Source organism: Anser brachyrhynchus, assembly GCF_964034855.1.
Source record: "Anser brachyrhynchus genome assembly, chromosome: 1".
In the NCBI taxonomy this organism is placed as follows: Eukaryota; Metazoa; Chordata; class Aves; order Anseriformes; family Anatidae; genus Anser; species Anser brachyrhynchus.
In genome coordinates, this window is record NC_137694.1 from 116,859,295 (window position 1) to 116,881,687 (window position 22,393).

At 41.4% G+C, this 22,393-nt stretch overlaps 2 protein-coding genes across 5 annotated transcripts in view; both read left to right on the plus strand.

Annotated features, from left to right (window-relative positions):
* The window catches only part of IGSF5 (immunoglobulin superfamily member 5), a 30,043-nt gene extending 18,200 nt beyond the window's left edge, over nt 1–11,843 (plus strand). For all 4 annotated transcript variants that reach the window (XM_080573821.1, XM_080573823.1, XM_080573824.1 and 1 more), the window contains 3 exons: nt 708–820; nt 2,643–2,719; nt 10,408–11,843. In XM_080573821.1, the coding sequence (XP_080429947.1) occupies nt 708–820; nt 2,643–2,719; nt 10,408–10,476 (259 nt within the window). In that variant the 3' untranslated portion in view covers nt 10,477–11,843. The remainder of the gene's footprint in view (nt 1–707; nt 821–2,642; nt 2,720–10,407) is intronic.
* A 6,726-nt stretch (nt 11,844–18,569) lies between these two features.
* PCP4 (Purkinje cell protein 4) overlaps nt 18,570–22,393 on the plus strand; it is a gene marked incomplete at its 5' end in the record, with an annotated part of 62,976 nt that continues 59,152 nt past the window's right edge. The window contains one exon of the mRNA XM_080575920.1: nt 18,570–18,653. Coding sequence (XP_080432046.1) covers nt 18,570–18,653 — 84 coding nt within the window. The remainder of the gene's footprint in view (nt 18,654–22,393) is intronic.

Genomic DNA, 22,393 nt, shown 5'->3' on the forward strand with positions numbered 1-22,393 from the left:
TCCTGCCATCAGTTTATGCTGGCCACGCTATAAAGCTAGGCAAAGATGGACCTGGGATTATCCCAGAGAGGAATCTGTGGTTAGAACAAATGAATAGTAGCGTTTTTCCTAGCATAAGTTTTGAGTAAAAATGCCCTCTTTTCTCAGCGTGTAGCTCTGCAGGTCACCTCTGCAAGTTCAGAGATGTGTAACTTTAACCAAAGTTCTATCAACTTCCCTGTGACTATGTTCACGTGCACAGTAAATTAACTCTGGGGTGTACAGGTGAATCACCTGGGAGCCAAACCGTGTTGATGTGAGCTGGCATGCTTTGTTATTGCAGTTGGGTGGGTTCAGTCAAAAATGATGACTCGCTGTAGGTGACTTGATTGGTGTTCCCTTGTTGGGCCACTGACTATCCGGTCACTCAGAGATAAAAATTAATTTCCTACAAAGCCTGTGATCTGGAACAGAGTCTTCACTCTGAGAAGATTGCCCACTCTATTTTCCTTCTTGCTGGTAAAGCAGCTGATGGAAACTTTCTATCGAGAACTTCATAAGTAGTATTTATATAGGACAAGATTTGCAGTAGCTAAATATTTGTAAGGCCCAGATGTATTTTGCAGCTATTTTTTTAGAAGTAGGACATATAATATTTTCTCTGTTGCCTACTACCCAGGAGTTCTCATATGATAATGAAGTTCTAATGACAGTATTTTTTTTTCTAGGAAAATTTCAACTACAAAGAAAACAGATGGCCGTGCAGAAAAAAGGCAAAGGAATGGTAGCGAAAATGAGGGATACATTCCAGAGGAACCACAGCACACAGAACGAATCCCTAGTGAGTGAATTACATATTGTCAAGCTGTTTCTCAACACGGGCACACACATTTGGATAACGCATCATGTAATTAAATAACAAGATTCCACAACTACTTGTGAAGGACGTGTTCTCATAAAATTTTGGATCACTGGAGTACAGTCGTTCAAAAGTATTGAGAAAACATTCAAGTTCTTTGGAGCTGAATTTAGTTGTAATTATGTTTTGGTTTGTTTTTAATGACTTTGTTCTTCCAAATACTTTTGAGGGCTAGTACTGGACTACCATGATTGTTGATTTAGGCAACATTTTGCACATGGGACTGAAAAACAAACAAACAAAAAAAAAACAAAAAAAAAGCAACAAAACACAAACCAAACAAACAAAAAAGGAATTAAAAAAGAAAAAAAGAAGAAAGAAAATGAAAAAAAAATAATCCATGGGAAACACAAGAGACATGACAATTGACATTTTGAAGAAGTTCTTTTCATTCGGTTAGCTCCTGGGACTTGTGCTACATCCCTGACTACAGCTGAATCTCTGAAGGTTTTAATGCTAGTTCATTATTATTTTTTTTTGATTTTTTTGTTAATAGCTTTTTCCTGCCCATGCAACTGAAAAATAATAATATTTTTGTTATTTAATTCAATCAGTTATTGGAAGGTCCGTCTGTGCAACATTATTGTCCGAAGTATTCCCTTTGGTAATGATATTTCAGGATAGCATATCACTATCCTCACCTTACTTCCAGAGAGTGTTTCCATATTCTTGGGGAATGATATAGCCATGGGTAAGAGAATGCATCCCTTTGTTGTGCTGAGTAGCATATGTGTTGTCTCCAGCAGTTGTACCATAACAAGACACATAACAGAGGAAGGAGGTCTTTATACATGTCTTTCCTTCCACTCCTTTCCCCTGTCTCTAGCCCAAGTAATTCCATGAAAAAGAGAAGCAATGAAGCCCGGTTTCCAGTCTCACCTGTTGACATGAAAGACTTTGAATATGTCAAAATTTCTGAGACTGTCCAATAAGTTCAAATGCTATTGAGTTACTGAAGTGGGTGGAGATTCACATCCACGGTGAGCATAAGCAGATATTGTTAATTTCCTTAAGAAACCAGGCTTGCAATTACATTTTATGGCAATGGTTCTTACGAATTTTATTCATCTGTGGTCTCTATAGAATAGTTGCTGCACAGTGACTGCAGAGCCATGACAGGGTAGAACATACAGACAGCTAGAGAGGCAGGGATTGGAAGAAATCTTATTTTCAAATGGCTTATGTTTTCCACATGAAAACAGTTGAGCAACCATTCTTTACAGTCCTTTTCCTCACATTGCTGACTTCATTAATAAAAATATGCTAGTGAATTATGATTTTCCCGATAAATTAAGGCATTATAAATTCTAGTCCTTAAGCACAAAGCCTCTTCAAAAGCAAATGTAAATCTCCACCAAATCTTTACCCACCACTTGCATTTAGAACTGCATTATTATCAAAACGTTTAATCAAACACTTAATGGCATAAAATTATTGTGCGGAGTCTGTAATCCAGGCATATACCCTTATCTCTCTAACAAATAAATTGTGAAGAAATAAGTACAGTGGAAAGATTTCAAGAGCATGTGGTATTGTAAAATGTAGCAGGTTCAAAAAATAAAAGGAAAACTAAGATAAACCCAGACAAATTGATTCTGCTGGCTTCTAGATAGGCTTCTTTCATATTCATTAACTAGTGTTTGGCTGACAGTATTAAAGCATATTTAGCTGTATTCCTGAATGGCTTGTGGTTCATACTATAGTGGATACTGAATAACAGTAATTTTGTATATTCTTATTACAGGAATTGTCTCTCCTCCTCCAATGTCTACAAAGTTCATTGTCCGTGATGCAGATTTACAAACCAGTTCTGTACTAAAGGTAATTGTAATGCTGATACCTTGATTTTTTTTTCCACACAGTGCGTATTGTACTTTAACCAAACATAGATTTTGGGTGGATGTAGATGTTTAAAACTCAGTTACAGCTGTAATTGGATAAGTGGAATGATCCCTTAAGCATTCCTGAATCTTCTGTTTATAATGATGCATGCCTTGTGTTTTAGTCTTGCATTTAGATTGATTTATTAGTAGGTGGGAGGAGGGGGAGAAACAGACACCCCAGGTATTTGGAAGAAATGTCTAATAATGCTTTAGCCACCATCTGGTCTCCCCAGATCCCTGTTACATCTTTCTCCCTACCTCCTAGGCTAAAGATACAGAGTCACAGACTGCTCCTCCTCAGTCTGTCTGCTTTTTCATTTCCACTGCTGCTCATATTTTTCTTCCTCCAAATGTCAGGGAGGCCTTTCTCCCAGCACAGTGGGTAGCCCTGACTAGGACAGACTTGCCATAGGAAAAGGCAGTTGTCTTCTCATCATTCCAAGGATTAAAAAATCACCTTCTCTCTCACCAGTCCACTTGATACCACTAATTAAATCTTCCAGCCTCACCAGACAGAATAACTCTGGCTCAGCTTTTGAGATTTCACCTCTGCATACATTAATGTGGAGGTTTGCTTTGCTCCAGGTGTGTAATAATGCTGGACAGCTGTTACACATGTACTGCTGCAAAAGTAGATGTCTGCAATGTTTTTTTTTTCCCCCAGTCACCAGGCTGGACAAGGCGTGGATATGAGATGGAAGCACAGTTGAGTGTGGAGCTTGATGTTCCTTTATAAACAAAATCCAGTGCAGATGCAGTCGATAAATGTGCTTTTTCTCTGGATAATTTAAAGATTGCATTTTCCAGTTGCACTTCCACACTGCAGAAGTTTCTTCAGTCAGGAACTTTGCACCCATCTAAGAGACCTTTGGTATCTCAGCAGAAAATGGTGGAAGGGGAAGCAAGGAGCTAACACCCAGTCCTCATGTGTTTTCCCCTTTCCACAAGGCTAAAAGCATAAAGAAGCAGGGTTCAGTTTTTATTCCTCTACTTCTTTCATCCTCATCTGCCCCTATTCTGAAGCATGGTGCTAGGCTCTCAGCTTCTTGCACAACAGCAACATGGATCTTAATTTATGCCATACATTTGTAAAATAGATTTAATATCTTCATGATGCTTTTTTTTTTTTTTTTTGCCAATATTCTCTTGGGAAAGTAGCAGTGATGTGGTACCAAGTTCGCCATTCAACACAACGATAACTCGTTTATTTTTGAAGATATGTTTCAACATGTGCAATGCAGAAATCTGTCTTGAGATGACATTGCATATAAATCATAGCAGAGTATGTCTAGTTCTTGCAGCACACAATGAAATTTAGGAAGTACTCAATCGATGATTAAAGCAATGATCACAATAATCACAGTAAAAATAATAGGAATGATAATGATGTATCTGTAGCTGGTAGTTATTATGTTTGACATTAATTACTTGTTAAACAAAATATTATTAATGTGAAGCTGAAAAGCATGCACAACACAGCTGAGGGTTGAAACATGAAACTGAAACACAAAGGTGCAGCCCTCTATGTCAGATGCTAGGTGGGATGGCCTAGGAGGTCCTTTGCAGCCCAGTATCTAGGGAAACTTTGAAATCCATCAGAGGGACACAGCATAGAGTTGAACCATTTCTGTTAAACCACTTGTCCCTGGGCAATGTTTGGTACTAGTCTGCTAAGGTGGCTTCTAGTTGCTTTGGTAACTGCATGCAGATTTTTGAAAGATACCGAGAGATAATTTGCAGGTGAAAATTATTTATATGTTTTAATATGTTGAAGGAATATTTAGCAATCTAAAAATGGCTTGTGAACACAAACTATTTCTCAGTGTGAAAGGGCTTCTCAGAATTTTGTGATGGCACCATCTTGTACATACAGGAGCTGATAAAGGAAATGCAAATATTGTCTGATGAATGTTTACCTAAAACTGTGGATTTACAGTCCATGATTTAGGTTTACAGGATTATATAGAAACATAGTGAAACATTTCCCAGGCAAAATACAGTGTTTTTGTCTTTTACATTCATAACCTTCCCTGATAAATGCAAAAGCTCTCTTTTCTGACAAAGAGGTGAGTTACTGGATGCGTTTTAATAAAGTTCAGTCACCACTGTAGCCAATATATTGCACAATAAACATTGTGGTGCTCCTTCATTATAACACATTTCTCGTCTAGCAGCAGAAATCAGGTGGCAAGCCATTTAACTGTTTGCTGATAAGTTGTGTCTCTTTGTTCCCTTTCCCTATATGGATACTGGAAAAATTCCAAAAGGATTTTTTGGGGATTTTTTTTTTTTTGATTTTTTAATGAGAAATGGAGGGAGAACCAGGACAAAGAGGGGTTGCTCAGACAATTTTCTGCAGTCAAGGAGGTTTTATAGGGGTGGACTCCAGCAAGCTACCATTCTCTTTCCTGGGTAATCAGGAAAAATGAGCAAACATCTGTGTGGTGCTTCCATGGGGGTCAATAAGAAGTGAAGAACCCAGGTTCTCCCTCAGGAGCAGTGTGGGGAGGGAACAAGGAGCCCAGCTACTGATGGGAAGAGTCACGGAGACCGAAGACCTAAATCTTTGTCTCTCCCTCTCTGGAAGGTGAAGTTAAGATTTTTGTATCTGGCTTCCTTGAAACCTTAGGGGATCAGGATTCACCACAGCAACAAGGCCAGAAAATAGGGCCAAATGGGCAAAATTTGAATGGAATTCAGAATTAAAATTAGAAGAAACTCATAGATGTGGGGACAAGATGGAAAGCAGGGCAATCATGGTGAATGAAGATTTTTCGACTTAGTATTTTGAATGGGCAAGGGCAAACATACTTGCTACACAGTACGTTTCCCCCACCACCAGGAGAAAACTAGGTGGAAAGTTTCAGCTTGTATAAGCTCCACCAGCACAGACTGGAGGCATTAGAAATCTCCCTGGGTCTCTGAGGGTATCAGCTTTAAATTTGATACCTTCTGTTCCATATGTAAAAGGATCCAGTTTTAAACGATTTGAGAGATTAATGGGGACTCAGTATCAAAGATTTTGCTTCCTCAGAAGTCCTTGCCCATTGACCCAACCTGGTACAAAGCCTGAAACACCTGCTGGGTCTCACAGTAAAAGGTGACAACAGAAATTCATGTAGGTGTAGGCCAATCAAACTCATTGAGTCAGAAACTAAAGCAAAATGTTCACAGAAGATAAATGTTGTCCAGTAATTGCACTGATAAATTCACAACATGAACAAAAGATCTGGCAAGTCATCTCAGGGAAGAGTAATGCGTAAGTGAAGGAGAAGGGAAAAAAAAAAAAGAAAAGAAAAAAAAATGTGCTAGACATTAAAAAAATGAGGAATATCGAACTAAATTATTGAGCTGAGGAAAAAATTACCAGCCACTAGAAGAGGAGGCCAGGAGCATCAGTCAGGGGTGCTGGAAGGTCCTCTTTTTGATTACATTAGCCAAGAAAAGGTCAAATGGAGAGCAGAGTTACCGGCTGCTGCTTAATTGCATATTTTGTTACCGTCAGCAATGGCAGGAGAGCAATCCTTGCTCCCAGTACCAGGGCTGAGCTGCAGGCCAAGTGCCCAGGGGGCTGTTTCATACTCCCTGACCCACTACAGAGAGCTCCTTCCAAAACCCAAGTGCAGTGTGGGGCATCCTTCAGCCCGGCTCCGGCAGATTTTGGGGTAGCCCCATGACCAGCTTAGCCTGAGCAAGGGCCATAGGGCCACCTCAGAGGAATGGTGATGTTGCAAGTCCCACTGCTAGAAAAGGAGCTCTAGGGACTCAGGATCTTGCAGGACTGGACAGTCTCATACACAATAATCATAATTAGTCCATTTAATATGCCATAAATGTCTATGATAAATCAGACCATTTTGTTAAAGGGAGTGCTCGTTTACAGTGGGACAGCCTCACCCCTGCTGTAATTCAGCTGACTTCAGCAGAGCTACCCAAGGCTTGGATTGACCACCACAGCCACACTCTTCAGTCCAGACTGAGTCACTGTTAATGGGGACGGATCTATTTTTCTCCTTAACTACTCCAAATGACACTCTATAAACTGCAAATATTATGTAGTTGTGGTTGTGGTTGTGGTTTTATACCGAGGAGGTAATGAGTGATGGAGTGTAGCTACATTTATTGCGTTGTATATAACTGCTCTGACTCCGTGGATTGTTTGAGAAGAAAAATTAAGCCATCAAAATCAAATTAAAAGACCAATAAAACAGAAATATAAGCCAATGACAGCAAATAATTTTACCCTTCCTGGTGAAATGTACTATAGAGTATGTCATGTTATGACATTCATTGGTCAGCATACCTTGATTAAGAGAGTAATAAATATTGATGATACAGATGTGGAAAGGCAGGTGCAGCTTGAAGACTGAAGTATAATTTTTCCCAAGTGTCTGTGGCAGAAGGGGAGGGGTGAAGCTCCATGGGTGGGAACAAATGACAAAGAAGTAAGAAGGAATTGCCAGTTTGTGTGTCTGTTGATGGACAGGGAAATGCGCTGAGTGTACTAAGAGCTGACAGGATGGAACTGGTTTGCTATTTGAAGCAATGGTGTATCTAAAATATTTTGAGGGTATCCAGAGTTTTTGGGTGGGTGTTTTCCTGTAAATGAAGTGAATTTAGAAAGAGAATTAAAAACTGAGGGAAGGGGGAAAAATAACCTTCAGAAAGCTGTGCCTCCATGATTTTTTGTTCTAGCAGTTAGCAGAATGTGTGATGCATGCAGACACATTTGGAAGTACTCCTACCACATTAATTTCAGCAATTTGTTCTAATGCAGTTAGACTTGGATTTTTTTGGCTGGCTAATAGCAGGCAAAGCCTTCAGCTTGTCACATATTTCCACAGCGTCAGTGTCTGAGGAGCTGCCATCTGTCAAATCAATTTAGAGATCAGAGCCCTGTTTCATAATGCCAGATGTGTGTTCATCATTCATATGACTGATGTCATATGGGTTGCACAAATGACTACAACATGCTTGCAGTAGCAGAAGTCCTTTCTTCATTGACTGAGGAACAGTATCCAAGACATCACCAAAGGATTCAACCCTGCAATCAGCTGATACGCACACTCATTTTGCCCTCTGATTCACCCATGTATTGCTGGAAGAGCTGAAAGAGATGGAAAGATCTGGGCATCTATTTCCCCAACCAAACCACCAAACTATGCAACACTTTTCCCAGTGTAATAGTTCCTTTATACTAATCCCTATAAAAAGGCAGCCAGGGCAGAATGACAGTCAACAGGCAGGTTTTGAAATGAATCAGAAAATGAAGTTTAGGTCAGTGAACCAGCAGCCCCAATTTCAGCAGAGTTATACGTAATTAACTGCAACCTCAGTAAGGCTATGCTACTTCAGAGAAAGCTCCACAGAAAATGGGACAGTAGCCATCATGAACTGATTGGAATTCATGAAATTCTTCATTAATTGATATCACAGCACAGTGAGAATAAAATGTAAGTAACACAGAGCATTTGCTCTAAAGCAGGTAACAATGGAAGATGGAGCAGGGCAGAGAGGAACTTGGTCCATTGTGGGCACAGTCCCCACCCCAGCAGCAAATTTGCTGCTCGGTTCCTTCTTTGGTGGAGAGGAGAAGTGGCACGACAAGGTAGGGACTGGAAGGCTCAGCTTTGCAGATGAGATTTTTAAGGCAAAAGAGGAATACAGGGGTTACATTTTCCCAAGTGCTATCAGATAGGGAAGAATAGTGCAGTTTAGACCCAGCTGGTGCAAGTCCTCAGCCTGTCTCCTTTTCATAAGCACACACAAAACAGCATCTTCTGTAGTATGGCCTCCTAGTGGCCATAAACACTGCCTCTTTCATTGGCATTATCTGATGGCCTTCCTGGTTAGTGTCTTTTTCTTCCTTCTGTAAATCTGGGTGCAAGAATATTTTTGTGCAACAAGTTCTTGGAAGTGTTCCCACCCCCATATTTTGTGAAATATAGGATTCAAATAATTACCTATGCCAGGAATTTTCAGAGACAGCATTCAGTGAGACGTTCTTGGACTCCCTCTGCAATTTTCCAGTTATTCTGTATGCGAACTAGTTCAGTATACTTTATACTCAAAGGACAATGTAGAGTATCTGGGAATGCTTGCTTTCCACAAATATAGCACTTGCCTTCAGCTTTTTCCAGCTGTTCTTTTTTCGTTGTTCTACTCGTTAATTTTTCTGAAGGAGCGGTGGCAGAGAGCATCTCGAAACCTCTGCCCTAGTGAGAATGCCAGCCTTAACAGACCTGTCACTGAAGGACCAGGAAATGCCAAATAACTGTTCTGCAATAAACAGAGCAAATCGCATCATATATTAATCTCCCGGGTAACACAGACCAGAGGAAACTTCTCATATGCTCTGGAAATGAATGAGTGATGTCTCTGTTGAGCACCACTAAGGTCTTTGGGCTATCGCTGAACTATAAGAAATTAAGAGCAGCAGAGAGATCTTGGAAAAGGTCTTTTGAGCAGAGACAGACAATCCTGTTACTTCCCAGAGCACCGCTCCTCTCTGCTGAAATAAACAGTAAAGGAGGGTAAATTTGGAAAACAGCAGCATGTTCTTGCAACAAAAAAAAGAGGGGGGAGGGCAGCGAACAGAGTTGTGTTTAGAACAGAAGGCATCTGTCTTATGAAATGTTTCTAGGATAGTTATATTTATCCCATGGTTTTCCTTGAGGTGCTGGGACTCATTAAATACCAGAGAAATGTTGTCCACATTAGTTATCTAACATTTTCCTCTATGGCTTATTCAATAATGTAGAGGTACCAAATACATTATTAATGATGTTTCATGCTGGAAGAACACCAAGGCAATACAGGCTGTACATGATTAATGATTGAGAAACAAACTATATGAAGTTTGGTCAATAGTTGGGAACCAGCGTAGGCTTGATAAAAATTTCGGCTGGGAAGAAAAGCGAAATTTCCATTAATGCCCAAGGGACTGAGACCAGGTGGGAAAATGCAAGGAACAGTAGCCAGCAGCAGAAGCATGTAAGTAACTGGGACTGGAAATCCACAGCATTGATTTCGAATGAGGACAGCGTTTTCAAAACTGCCGAGCTGATCTCACTGGGGTCAGCTTGAAAACACTGCCGTTGGTGGAAGCAGAATGATGCTAGTCATGGGAACTTTAAAAAAGCCAGCCTTGGATAAACATGGAGATGTTGAGAATGTTCTTTCAGGTGCATGAAATATTGGCATGGTTATTGTTGCAATTTCCAGTGTATTAGGAAAGCAATGTCAGATGTTGAGCTTTTATTACAGCTTATGGGTTAGTTTCTTTAAGAAACCTGGAGGGGAAATGCCCAACACCATCTTCTGCTTGGAATAATAAAGACTGCAGAGCACACAAGTTCTTAGATAGCATAAGACCAATTAATGAATTCCCAAAACTGCCATCGGTGCGTTGCACGTGAGAGTTATATAAGTATTTTTTTTTTTTTGGTTTTGTTCTGCCGTTCCTCCTTTTCTTTGTATTTAGATGTTGAGTGGGTTGCTGATGATAGATTTAATTTTGTCATAACGCTTTGGGGTGAGGGGCGGCAGGTAACCTCCTGAGGACCCTTGTGGGACTGCTTTTCTAGGATTTATTTTAGTTCTATAACTGCTTTTATTCTGTCCTAGGGGCAACCTCAAAGACGTAATGATCATCCAGTCAGCCCAAAGAAAATTAGAAACGTGACACATGTTTAGAATGGACTTCTGGAAATTCCTCTGTCAGCTGCATTTTATACATTTGGATGGCTTCCTGTGACCAAGAAAGGTCACCACCAGTTCTCTCAATTTATAGATTATTTTTGTGTTTATTTATCATGTAACGAAATAAAATTGCAACCTCTGCAATGTAGCATATGATAGCTCAGCAAAATAATGGACACAAATGGCAGCCTTAAATTCAGAGACAATGAGTTTCATGGGACTCTACAACAACAAGAATCTGGTTTGGAACTCGAAGGAATCACCAAAACTCCTATCAGACAGAAATATCAGGTTATCCACAGCAAGTTCAAGGACTGGAACTGTTAGTGATTGATTAGCTCAGAAGAATACTGGTTAATAAACTATCTATTGCTTTTTTAAAATTTACATACAGCTGATCATCTCAAGCTCATAGATCAACCGCATTTTTCAGTTCCTGTTCTGTAATAAAACCAAGGGAAGTTTTCATCAGGGCTGTTTCAAAATTTCTAACAAAAATATCTGTGGATCAGAAGTGATTTTTTTTTAATAAATGAATACATTCTTTTGTTAAAGGTATTTGTCTTAAAAATGTTGTTCCAGTGTTAATTAAAAAGCAATTACCCATATGCCAAAAATCCTGTTTTGACTGAAAGGCAAAAATCTTGAGCTGAAAAATATGGATCTGAAAATCCTGATTTTTAAGAGTTGCTGCTTAATGCTTTATGTCTCTGTTCTACTTGTGGGCTGAGTTTGGCAGCCAAATGATGTGGGTCACAACAAAGGGTGGCTGTTCCCAATCTAAAAACGATGGTTTCATTAAAAAAATGCTTAAACATATCAATTTTTATTTTATTTTATTTTTTTTTAACGCAAAGACAAACTTCTTTCAGAAAAACAAGTTCTTTTCCAGTGTGCTCATCCTTCTACCCACTCAAGGCATTCTGAATTATTCAGCGTTTTGCATGCTAATCTTTTGTATGAACCAATGCAGGTGCTCTTTGAATGCCAAAAGAAGTTGCTGCATCTCAGTGATAATCTGTGTAATGAAAATAAGATATTTGAAACCTAATCTCAGGAAAAAAAAAATGTTATTTTGCATGTTTAGCATTTAGGATCTCATTAAATTGTGACGGATTTTGCACTGCTAGTCACATTTTCATTCAGTCTGTCAGAACAAGCACTGGGACTAATTCATCATCTGCCATGTGCAATTGTATCAAAAGCTCTTTCAGATTCTGTCCATCTCCACTGTTTCTGTCTTGTTTGGTTAAGGAGGAGCTTTGAAATGTATTCCCTTTGAATGTAATTGTACCAAAAACATGTTATGTAAATAACTATAGTGTTTTACAGAGAAAATATAAGTAATTTACACTGTGAAATGTGTCTTTTTTTTTTTTTTTTTTTTCTGAAATAACCATGCATTGAGAGAAAGCTCTGTCATATTCTGGTACGAGTATTGGTATTGCTGACAACTCCTAGTTGCTCTTGCAGCTCAATGTAGCCTAAAAAAACAACAAAAATCCGCTTTATTACAGAAATACCCGTTGCACAAGACAGACGGGCCAAGGGTAACACCAGCCTGTGACCTGGGGGTAAAAGCCATAGACCTTTGGCTTTCTGTGCACATGCATGGTTAGCAAGCCTCCTCTCATCAGAAGAGTAACTGTGCAGTACAGAAATGAAAACTGGATGGAAGCAGTTGTTTTCCTCCAGAAAGTGTTCATTCATTAGAATGCATTTTGAAAAGGAATCAAAATAGAGTGTGTTGCTTATCTCAGAGTCCTTGTTTTCAGGCTTAGCTTTGATATTGTTTGGTGCCACATTAACGTAGCCAACCTTGAACTGAAGACAATTTTTTCTCCATTTCATCTGTATCCTTCCACATTAGTCAAAAAATGGTTGCGTTGAGGACAGCATTAAGAGGACACATGCTGTGAGCCAAAAGAGGGACTCCTGTGTCAATACCACGGTGCCGTCCGTGCTGGCGAGTCCTCATGGAGACCTCCACGCTGTGCTACCTGGTACTTGCGGCTCCTTGGAGGACACCAGCAGTGCTTCCCGAATCATTTCTTTGGCTGTGGTTGGGCCAAAGCACCTCCCAGCACTGCTGTCGAATGAACGAGCCGATGTCAGGTCCCTCATCTGGGAATTGTGTGGGAGACCCTTCCCAGCCGACAGCTCCGAGCTGTCACAGTCAGATGTCCAGGGCCCTCCAGCAGTGCACCTTGCTCCAGAGTGCCACTTTTGCCCTGGGGACCACTTGCCAGCAGATGATTGCCAGTGGATAACACATGGCATCTACAGGAACTACACCTCACTGACTGCACACCTCGATGACTATGGCAAGTGGGTGTTTTTTTTTTTTTTTTTTTTTTCACCTATAGGTACAACAACCATGGAAACATGCCTGATAAACAGAGTCTGGAGCAGTTTTCCTTCCTGCGAGCTACAAGAAAGCATCCCACACAGCTATGGTATACTCTTAACAGAATTAGCATGAGGTTAAAAATTCTTATAGTGTCCTTGAAATTTATAGTTGGAAGGTTCCAGCATTTGTATGCTTCCAGATTTGTTTTCCTCAGGCATGCTATACAGCCTGTATATCATCTCCAGTACTAGCTGTTAGTTATGTTTGCAAATAGAGCTCTACAAACAACAATACATAAAATACAGAGACAATTTTTAGCACTCGGGGAATATAAAATATGCAGGCACTTTCAGAAGACAGAGTAGGCTAAAAATATTGAATTTCAGGCACTTTATGGAGACACCAATCTTTTGAACACATGCATCTAGATTTATAATTATGACTTGGGGGACATTTTAGTAATCTAGAAGTACCTAGTTTTTTACTGCTCACAGACTGTGTGCACAGTTTGATCGTATACAACCCTTCCACGTTCCCTTACAAAATGTTCTGATTTGAATTCCACTTGTGTGTACGATGAAAAAATGCATCAGAGACATCCAGAATTTCATTCTGCAGCAAGGTTTCCTAAAGTTGTCCCTCCGGTTTTATATTTCACAGAGAATTCAGGCTACCTGAAGAGAAAGCCACTTAAAAATAACACTGGCTCCATGTGAAGGTTTCTTTTTACAATGAAAAAGCACCTCATGTGGGGTGAGCACAATCAACAGATGCGCTCTTAGGAAAGGGTACGCACAATATTGACAAAACACTTGGTTTCTTACTGGTCTGATTGAACAGAGCTACTATTTTTGATATTTGTTTGGCAGTATATATAATACGTGCTGTTGCAAACCTACAATAGACCACTCTCAGTCAAGTGTACCTGGGCATCCCAGGTGGATACTCCTTGCTTACCAGCCAACGAGCCTGCCTATCTCTTTCCTCACAAGGATGGACATCATCAGGAAGGACACAGTTTCTTACAAGCTCCCCTGAAACCAGAGTATGGTCCCCTCAAAGTGTTGCAGATAACTCATCTTATTCCCCTGCCCATCCCAAGTGGGGCCCACCTCGTTAACTCTCCCTCCCTGAATTTCTCTAAATCCCACACCCGCATTCCCAGAAATACAATAAAATTAATCCAGTGGCCTCATTGTGCCTGTGTAAGTAAAACTAAGCAATCTGTATGCTCCAGAATGGTCTCTCATGGCCAACCTGTAACTGAAAGATTACCCAGGCTGCCAATAGGGGAACGCTTCCCACAAAACATCTTTGGTATTTTAGTGCTCTTTTTCAGATCAGTCTCCAAAAGTCTGTGCAACAGAAGAGGCTGAGCAGAGAAATTCGTAGAGCCCCTTGACACGAAGGCGCACGCTCTCAGTAGATGTGACTGTCATGATTATACTCTCCTCCTACTCACCACGATCCGCTCTTGTTCCCCAGGCTGTGAACTAGCTGTCTCTTCCCCCCCTAGGTGATAAGTAGCTTTCTTTAACTTTCTAAACTTTCTCTGTCTCTCACTTTCCTCCCTCTTTACCATCCTTTTTTTTTTTTTTTTTCCTCCACAGCTACTGAATACCTTTTCTTTAAACAAAGGGCTAATTGATACATATCTAATTAACATCTGAGCATTTGTTCTCAGCTTGTATTTAGCTTCGCAAATTGCTGCTTCTATTTCAGACCTAAGGAAGGGCTTGCATGTCAGAAAGCTTGTCTAGTATTTCCAGCGATGCCAGCTGATCCAATAAAACACACAACCTCTACCTGCATGCTCTGTCCTGCCTATGCACAGATGCTGATGCCCGCGTATTTCAGTCATTGCACCCACTGGGATGTCAGGAGGACACCATGCAAATTTAAACTGACCTTCCTAAATTGCTGTCGGGAAAAAGTGGAGAGGTAACTGAGGGGATTTCCACTGTGACAGTAAAAGGCAGCCAGTCACTGATTTCTTAAATTCACCAAGGTGATGGAGAAGGCAGGGAGCATAAAAAAACTTGAGCTGGCTTCCCACATACTCAGCCCCTCCAATCCCAAGATATTTAGATTAACCAATGTAACCGATTAGATTAACCAGATGTAACCAATTAGAGAAAGAAGATGGTAAAATTAACCCAACATGGAAGCGAAAGCTTGTCAATAAAGAGGAAATAAAACAACATGTTATTGGTGGAGTGACGACAAGGAGGTGCAGGTTGCTAACAACTCCTTTACATGATCCTAGAAATCGCTGATGGTTTATACTAGATTAGCACAGCTATTTATTTAAACAAGCACGGATATTTGCAGGCTCAGAGGCTATACAATAGGTTATTCCTTCTCAGTTCAGAGTGAATTTCAGTGTTCTCTCTCATATCAGAACTCATGTCACACAGATGCTATTTATGCTGCTTATTTGCTACTGTGGTATGACCACTCCCTCAAATGAGGGCTTACACTAAGTGCTTTTTCTCAAATAACGTTCCAGCAAAACACTCTGTTTGTTTTTGTTTTGGGGAAAGAATGCCAAAATCCAGGGAAAACAATATTGAGATGTTTTGACTCGAGAAGCCAGCCAGAGCCATCTTTGCTCTGCCCCCATCTCATTAGCTTCTCGGCACAAAACGCCCAGGGGCTGCTCTGACCTTGGATCGGCTCAGCTGTGCTATCGATCCCCTTCATCCCAGTGACGTCCCAGCTGGATACGGCTGCTGCGGTCTCAGCTCCACCGGCTTGGGCCACGTGCTCCCACTCCCCGGGTCCCTCTGCTGCACACACCAGTGTTGCTACCACTCATTTTAGACCTAGTGTGCAAGGGCAAAGGGAGACTTGGGAGTCAGACCTCCTGCCCCGCGGCTGGCAGGCTCTCAGAGATAGTGTCAGGCTGCATTTTTCTTTCCCAGGTCAGCAGGGATTCCCAAGGGGCGTTGAGCTGCCAGGTGTTGGGGCAGCTTCATATCGCTCTTCAGAGACACGGGGCGTCATTTAGATGTTTCCCGACTGTCCTTCCAAACAGCAGGCAATGGATTTCCCTTGATGAGGCAACACATCTACTTGGTTTTACCACAAAGCTATACAATTTGCTAAAAGAGCCCCATGCCCCCATGGGTTTGTCTCAGCACTTCTCTTGCATGTTGCAGTGTTGATGCTGAAGCCAGTAACCACCATGAAGATGGCTAGTAGACAGCAAGAGTGGCGGGGCAGCAGCTTCTGCTGGAAAATTAGCCTGATGGATTCTCCAAGCTGGGCAGCCGCCTGCTTCATCACACAGCATGGGAGCACAAATAGTCTGCCACGTGCTCATGGAGGGAAGGATGAGACAAGCCATTTGTCTTTATTAATCTGTGCTCTCTGAGCAACCTGTGTGTATCAGTGCAGCCCCTCACTCCTGTCACGCCGTGGTGCTGCCCTTAAACAGATGTCTGATGAAAATTGCTCATGTCCAGAAATCTCTCCCGTGCAATGCTCTCCTGCTGAGCAGCTATGGCTGTCACCTCTGAGTGACCCACATGTGAACTGTGCCACTGCAAATGTTTCATTTCCCTCAAGAAAGGTTTCCTCTTTCCTCTTGTTTGCAGATGTTTCTTCTCTCCCCCTCTGCCCTCAGTTTGCTGTCACCTCTCCTGGCGCCATGTGTTTAACCAGGAGCCCCGGGCCTGCTCAGCCGGCTGTGAAGCACTGCAGGAGCCACACGGCACCGTGGAAATACCAAGGAAGGACATCTATATTTCTTTACCCTCAGTGGCCAGACTGCTGACAAGTTTTGCCCTGCATTGCAGATGCTCCTCAATTACTGCAATGAACCCCGTCACCAATAATTAATGAAGACTTTCTAATGCATGTTGGGAAGATCATCCAACAAACTCGGGGAGGTTTCCTTTCATCTCTTGCTACGCTCAGCAGCTTCACAGCTAATAAGTTACAAAGCCTTAGCTTCCTTAATTTCAACAGCTAATTCCTTTTAACAGAGCAGAGGTAGACACAATTAAAGCCAGACGATTATGAAGCCGGTGATGTTGCCCTGAAATGGAAGCTGTAAGAAGAGCCATGAGCTACGGTTACTGACAGCGCATGACTAAAGTCACTCTGCTCCTAGTTGTTAATTTTGCTGTTGGCTAAGATTTGCTTAGCAGACACCTATGTCCTTTGTGCCCTTTGTAGCTGCTTAATGGCCAAAGCTGACAGTGGGCAAGCGAGTGACAGCGCACGCCGCCTCGTATTTTCTGTATGTTTAGTCTTCCAGGGGAGCACTGCTCCCAGACATGCTCATGTGTCATTGACCATCTTAACTCGAAACACCAACTCAATAGCCTATAATTGCAACTATTTGCATGCAAGTGCTAGACTGTAGCTACGCTATTTTTTTTCCTACTGTAGATGCACAGTGCAGAGTATTCAGCTCGCACTGCCTGAGCTGATGTTATGCTGGAGACCGCATAGGTAAGAGTTCATTGAACTCGCTTTGCTCCTGTTGCCGTGTTTTCTGCTTCACAAAATGTTGTCAAATGAATAAAATTGCTAGCACAGGGTTGCCGGCTTTTTTCCTGTGAAGGAGAAAGAGGACTTTATGAAGGCGTAGTGATCTTACAAAAAGGTCAATTGGCATAATCAACAATTTAAGGTTACATCTATTATCATGCTTTCAATTTCATTACCCCAATTAATGATTCCTCCCTCTGGGTTAGAACTGGCATTTCAGTGCACAGAGCACAGCGATTCTCATCAGTCAGGTACATTTTTGAATGTACTTTATGGCCAAGATAATTTATAATATGAAAACTCAAAAGGACATAATGGTTACTTTGTTCTCTAGGCATCAGTCATGCACTTCTGTGAATTAGAAATGCATAAACTGGAACAAGGGGAATAAACATCTAATATGGAAATGGGCTCGACTTGGGATGTTTACGTACTTGCCCATCTTTTTGCATTATATTAACTGAAACAAATAAGAAACACTCTGCCCAAGCTTTTAGTGACAGTCCAAAATAGTTCCCCCTCTTTTGCAGCACGGAGGGAGGAAAGTGAGCAAGGAAGGGGAGGGAAAAGCACATTTCAGCAGCAGAAAGCAGAAAGAAGCTGACTGTCATGTCTTTGCTGTTGCAAATCAAACCTCGTTCATTTGAAACCATTTTGTTCAGACACTACACCGAAGATCCTCTGGAGTGACTGGGCCAAGATACCGGTGCGTTCTGCTAACAACTCTCCCAAGAGTCAGTCATGCAGGACTTGCTTTCTAGCTTTATACTAATCATAATTGCCTTTTCCCATTGAACCCCATATATTGCTGATATGCTGTCCATAGGGCAGTGATAGCATTTTCTCACTGCTTTCTAATACAGAATTTAAATGTGGTCTGAGCAGATAAGTAGCAAACTGTTTACGGATGCAGAACAGAGAGCTCAATTAACCATCCTGCTTAATGAGGTACTAGTGGGTATCACCCAAGAGCTCCAGGATATGTATAAAGTATGCTTTCACCTGCCTCTCACTCCTTGTCCTGATCAGTGCCTCGCCACGCTGAGCTCTCAGGAATGAACAACAACAACAAACCCCATTGGGAAGTGAGGCTTCAGGATTCATTAAAGACACTGAGTCAAACCACAGGCTAGGCAGGAGCAGCAGAGTTTTCTCACCGCACCCAGGACTGATATTTGGCAGCCTTTGCCCTCAGGGCCTGGGCTGGGAGGTTTCCTGCCTCCCATACAGCTCGGGCATGGGTCAAAGCCCTAGAAGTGCTGTGGCCTCCAGGGATACACTGAGGGGCACTTCTATGAAACCCTTTGAAACAAGAAGCAAGGTAGGTTTCTGCTCACCAAAATGGCAACGCCCTCTGTAAAAGCAGTTAGCAAGTTTTTGGCCTTCCCTGGATAAGAGATATGTTATTTAATATCTTTCCTCAATATCAGGTGAGCTGTACAGTTGCATAATGTCATTAAAGTTTCAGCTTCTGAAGCTTCAAATACAAACAGATGATAAACTAAATATTTAAGAGAACCTGGGTTTAGATTTCACTGACCTTCAGAAACTCCTAGTAATTTCTATAAACTGATCTACTAATTATTCATAAAAACAAAATGCCTGAAAAGAATGTAAATACAGGACTATTACTGAATTTTACAGCTGGGAAAAGAGTTAGTCTGCATGTTAGTACCCTGCCATTCTGCCAAGTCCACTGAAGAACCTAACCTGCTTCTAATTGTCTTAAAACAACTTATTATTATTATTATTGCCTGGTAATATAGGATGTAGGGGGCACTGGGCTTTTGTTTTTGTCAAATCATAGTGTCCCAGGGTTAATGCCAGACCCTTCTATACTTCATTGCACTACAGCCGCCCAGGGACGAACTACAGGAGAACGCATTAAATCTAAGGGTGCTTTTTTTCCTAGTGCTAAGTAACACGAGGCAGCTATTTTTAATTTCTGTGCAGCAGCAAGTGTTGAACAAGCTACATGTGACCTAGCTTGCATTTTTATGAGGGAGGATAAGAAACAAAGTTTGTAGAAACTGCACAGTGCCAGTTACCCAGACCATGAGGCTGGAATTGGCGGATCCCATGACTTGGCCTTCTTCTCACCCTCTCCCATTGCCATTTGTAGAAGTTTTTCATCTTTTTGGGGAAGGGTTTCTGTCTGGCTCCTAAGGGAACAGCCACAATAGCTGAGAAAAAAGCTTGAGTGCTTTTTTTTCCCTCAGCCAACTAGAAAGTTAAAGGAGGGGGAGAGAGAGCAAAAGAGAGATGCTCTGCTGGGACACAAATCAAGGCGATCACTGGTGTCCTGAAATTCCTGGAGGGAAACTTGTCCTCTCATGGTCTGTGGAGAGATCCCCAAGGGCTCAGCCCTCCAAGCTTGCCATTGTTCTTTCTTCTGTGCTTTGGAAATGCTGCCGAGGGAAACTCTGTGCTGAATAAAATGGCACTGTGGTGAGTCAGGACAGAGAACCACGTCTCTTTTGTGTTCACGGATCTATTTTAGAGTTATGTTGACCTTTACAAGAACCTCTACTTAATAACACCTCAATTAGAGATACTGGGTCAGAGAGAGAGCGCTTTCTAGCAGGTGTGGAAGGTAGACAAGGCCCTCCGAAAAGTCATCAGCCATTCAATTGAAATGTCACCACTAGCCCATAGGAAATGGCTGAACAAGGCATTATTATTGATAACAGGGACATTATAGAAGAAAGATGAAGGAAACAGATCTAAGCATTTATTCTCTTTTAAAAGTGAGACGCTTTTGCTGAGAAGTCATTCATTCCCATTAGTTTGCTGTTAGTTCCTTTTATTTCCATCTCTATTTTAACATTTCTAAGGAAAACTAAACCAAACCCAAATAATTTCATTTAAAAAGACTGTCAAATGAGCCACATCTGCTCGTCTGGTTACTCATACTGGTAGCACATCAGAGCTACTCATCTGGTTAGGTCTTTAGATGCTGAACACGCATAGCTGTTTTCTTCTCTCAGATTTTGTCTTCTTTCCCTTCCCTCCCTCATACTCCTCTCAGCAAACTAACCCTTGCCATAAGGAGAGATTTAACTCAGTGACACGGAACGGGCTATGTTAAAGTGCTTGTTTTTGTATCTCTGAGTATGCCCGTTGCTAAATGGATATTTCTAGAAGCCAGTGCAATTTATCTTGGTCTGTTGTCACACTTCACAGCTCAGAAATCAAAAAGTGCTGATCCTACTTTTTCTTTGACCAGCTCCCTTTCTGAATGGTAACTAAATATTCTTACTTTGATAAGTGGAACAGATCCTATTTCATGAATAAGCTGAAGGTACGAAATAGGCCTAAGAGAGACCTCTTGGATAATCGAGTCCGTATTAGTTGTGGATCCCTGGAGGTGTTCAAGGCCAGGCTGGATGGGGCTTTGAGCAGCCTGGTCTGGTGGGAGGTGTCCCTGCCCATGGCAGGGGCTGGAACCAGGTGGTCCTTAAGGTCCCTTCCAACCCAAACCATGCTATGAAATTATCCAGCTTCCTACCTCCAGCCAACCTCTTATACAATGGTAATTTTAACTAGCTCCATTTCTAAACCAGGTGCATAAGGGTAAAAAGGCACCAGAAGCTGAAGCTGAGAACTCCAAAACTTCAGATATCTATAAATATACCAGAAAAGATACTAGGCAACAGAGACAAGTCTTTCTTCTTTTTATTGACCTTTTTTTTTGTGTGAGCCCTAACATAGTAAGCTTTTCCCTATCCATCTAACTATTTGCTCTTGATTCATGCCCTAAGCTGGAGCATCCTGCACAGCAGAGGCAGGCTCCTGCCCTCTGAGACCATGAAGAACCCCAATTTGTGTTTGTATGAGGTAAGAGCAGAGCTGGAATACATTTGCACTGGGGTCTTCATTTTGGCAGCCACCAATTATGGATCACTTGACCTGATGACTTTAAATTCCTTTTACTGGAATATGTTATGTATAATTACTATCAATACAGCACTAAAATGTTTCTAGGGCAAGTGGAAAGAAAGGGTTTGGATGTCTTGTTTATTTTATTTTATTTTATTTTATTTTATTTTATTTTATCCTGTAAAATGTCTCACAAAACTTGGGAGTGCTGTGACACAAAGATCAGAGGTTGTTTTGAAGCTTCTGCTCTGTCTAAAGATGAAAAGCAAACAGCACAGAAACCTTTCTGAACCTCAGCACTACGCTGCGATAGAGAACAAGAACAAGGAATCCAGTGGATCCAGCAATCACTGTAGCAGTGCTATGTGGTGCACAATGGAGAGGGTCGTACAGCACTAGCACCACCTTTCATTTTTTGGTCAAACCAGCTTTCTGTAGTTGGGGTGGGAGAGAAGACTCTGATCCCTGAGCACTGGTTACCTTTGCAATGTACCTCAGCTCTTCTGAAGCTGGGAGCCTTCTAGATCCATCCTCTGAGCAGAACAGGGATTTAGCGAGTACACAGAGGGGAAAAGGCTCCCTGAACCCTGGCTCCTGTGCAACAGCCCAGGACCAATGAGACCCTCCTAGATGTCTTATCTCACCTTGACATTTGCTGTGTAAATTCATATGTGTACATATATATGGAACGCCTAATGCTCTCAGCTTGTATTGCAACAAAATCCTTCATTTTTGTAAGACACTACTGAGAATTTTAGGGGGACCAATTCAATTTTTTTCATTGCTTGTTTAATCTAAAGGGCACAGAAAACACCAAGAGTTTGCCCTTAACCGTAATTTCTCCAAAGTCACTGAAGTAAGGGAAGGAGGTATGCTTTAAACTTCCTTCTCTCTCCACACTGCAAACTGTAATTGTTGTGGATCTTTTTAATCACATTAATTTCTTTGTCTGTATAGAGATTGAAAATTGTTAACTGATAATTAATATGTCTTTTTACCATTTAATTAAAAAGTTAACTGCCATGGGTAAGTGCCAAGTAACACCTGAATACTATACATTTTCGTATCCTTTCTCCTCTGCAAATCAAAAGCCAATAAAAGAGTCAAAAACCACAGCACACTTCAGGCTTTGAAAGGTTTCGAGAATTTGACTTAAACTGAGAGAGTGGCTTTCTTTACACC